The sequence below is a fragment of the Myotis brandtii genome, unplaced genomic scaffold (genome assembly GCF_000412655.1).
Source record: "Myotis brandtii unplaced genomic scaffold, ASM41265v1 scaffold825, whole genome shotgun sequence".
Taxonomy (NCBI): domain Eukaryota; kingdom Metazoa; phylum Chordata; class Mammalia; order Chiroptera; family Vespertilionidae; genus Myotis; species Myotis brandtii.
In genome coordinates, this window is record NW_005371349.1 from 2,407,871 (window position 1) to 2,409,646 (window position 1,776).

A 1,776-nucleotide genomic window follows, 5' to 3' on the forward strand; every position below is an offset into this window, starting at 1 on the left:
CCCCCCCAGCCCCCATTCCAAACCTGGGAACTGGTTTGACCACACTCCATTATAAACACCCTCCCCAAACTAAGGTCTCAATACGAATGAATTCCTGTCTCTTGCTTAGCTTACTTGGCACAAATTACACATAGCAGTTTCTTGATTTAAATGCAAATCTCAAAAAGCTGATAGCTGATGGGCCAGGCAAAGAACTATGCTCTACAATTTTTTGATACTAAAGCTGACTGAGTGAAGCTCCTGACTACAATGTGGACAGGAAGATGGCAGAAGGTGGGGCACACCCCACTCCTCTCTCCAGACATGCTCATCCTCCTGTCCCCATAGCCACATGAGAGAGCTGTATGCAGGAACCTCCCCCATCTTGCTCGATCTCTCAGCAGTCTTCAACATAATTGACAACTTCTTCCTTAAAAGACCTCTCTTGGCTTCTGTGATGCCACCCCTGCTGGTTTTTCTCCTGCATTGCTAGACACCCTTCAGTCTCTGTTCCTGGTCTCTCATCTTAGCCCTGACCTCCTCACGTTGGAGTACCCTGGGTCTCAGATGCAGCCCTCCATTCTGGCCACTCATACAGCCCCCTGGTTTTAAATACCCTCCATGTGCTGCCCACCTGGTGTGGCTCAGTGGTTGAACCATGAGATCAGGTTTCGATTCCACCCCCCCACCTTGCAGGCTCTATCCCCAGTAGGAGACATGCAGGAGGCAGCTGATCAATGATTCTCTCTCATTACTGATGCTTCTATCTCTCTCTCCCTCTTCCTTCCTCTTTGAAATCAATTTTTAAAAAAAGTATAAGTACCGTCCATGTGCTCATGATGTCCACACTTATGTGTCTCCCCACTTTGTCTTCTTCCTAGCACTCAGTTCTGTGACATCCATCTTCCTTTTGATGCTGATTATTCATGGCCACCCCTAGGGTGTCAGCACCATGGTAGCAGCAGCGCCCTTGCCTGTCTCACAGCCCCAGCACATGGCTCTGTGGCTAGCACCTCCTAAGTACTTGTAAATACTAACTCAGTGGGTGGGTGGCGGATACCTGATACTGCAGGAAAGTCACGGTGCCCTCAGTCAGCAGCAGCTGGTAGGCCTCCTGGATAGACAAGGGCAGGTCTTCATGGAAGAGTTGGATGGAGCCCTGGAAGTGGGGCCAACAGCTCAACTTGTAAGCCCTCCCTGCAGTGGCACAGCCAATGGAGCAACTCCCTCACTCTAATATCTGTGCAGCTCCCTCCCCCGCCCCCCACCTCGCCCAGCATCACAGGGAGAACACTGTCAACCAGGAAGTGGGGAGCAGCAGCAACACTAACATGCACGGAATCCCTGCTTCCTGCACGGTCTTCTGCTCTAGAAGGCAGGTTACAAGCTCCCTGAATCCTCAGTCGTGTGTACTTTTTCTCCAAAAAGCAAAACACATGCCCTTCTGGTTCCTCGGTCCCAACCCCCTTCCCCGCCGTCCTGGGGCCCCACTCACACACTCCAGCAAGTACAGCGCCTCCTCGGGGTGCAGCCGCTGCCGGCCCTGCTCCGAGAAGCCCATGGTCTGCCAGAATTTGCCCTGTGCGGGACCCACAGCGCATGTCACCACGGGGAGGGCAGGAGAGGGGAGGGGAGGGGAAGGGAGGCAGTTCCCCGCCCCTGAACACCGCCGCTCACCGCAGGCGTCTTCAACTCCACGAACCCCTCTTCCGGTCTCCATTCGGCGGCCACCAAACTGCCCCTGGCAAAGGGTGGGTCTCAGTCTACCGGGGAGTCCACCCGGCCCGTCCGGCCCCC

At 54.4% G+C, this 1,776-nt stretch overlaps 2 protein-coding genes across 4 annotated transcripts in view; both read right to left on the bottom strand.

The window, feature by feature from the left end:
* LLGL2 (lethal giant larvae homolog 2 (Drosophila)) overlaps window positions 1-1,776 on the bottom strand; it is a 40,814-nt gene that overhangs the window by 37,197 nt on the left and 1,841 nt on the right. For all 3 annotated transcript variants that reach the window (XM_014531774.1, XM_014531773.1, XM_014531775.1), the window contains one exon: window positions 1,680-1,683. The gene's annotated coding sequence lies outside the window, so the exon portion shown is untranslated. Of the gene's footprint in view, window positions 1-1,679; window positions 1,684-1,776 lie in introns of those variants that run through there.
* Window positions 1-1,776, bottom strand: part of TSEN54 (TSEN54 tRNA splicing endonuclease subunit) — an 8,290-nt gene that overhangs the window by 5,152 nt on the left and 1,362 nt on the right. Inside the window, 3 exon segments of the mRNA XM_005884347.2 lie at window positions 1,040-1,138; window positions 1,475-1,558; window positions 1,657-1,736. Of these exon segments, the coding sequence (XP_005884409.2) occupies window positions 1,040-1,138; window positions 1,475-1,558; window positions 1,657-1,736 (263 nt within the window).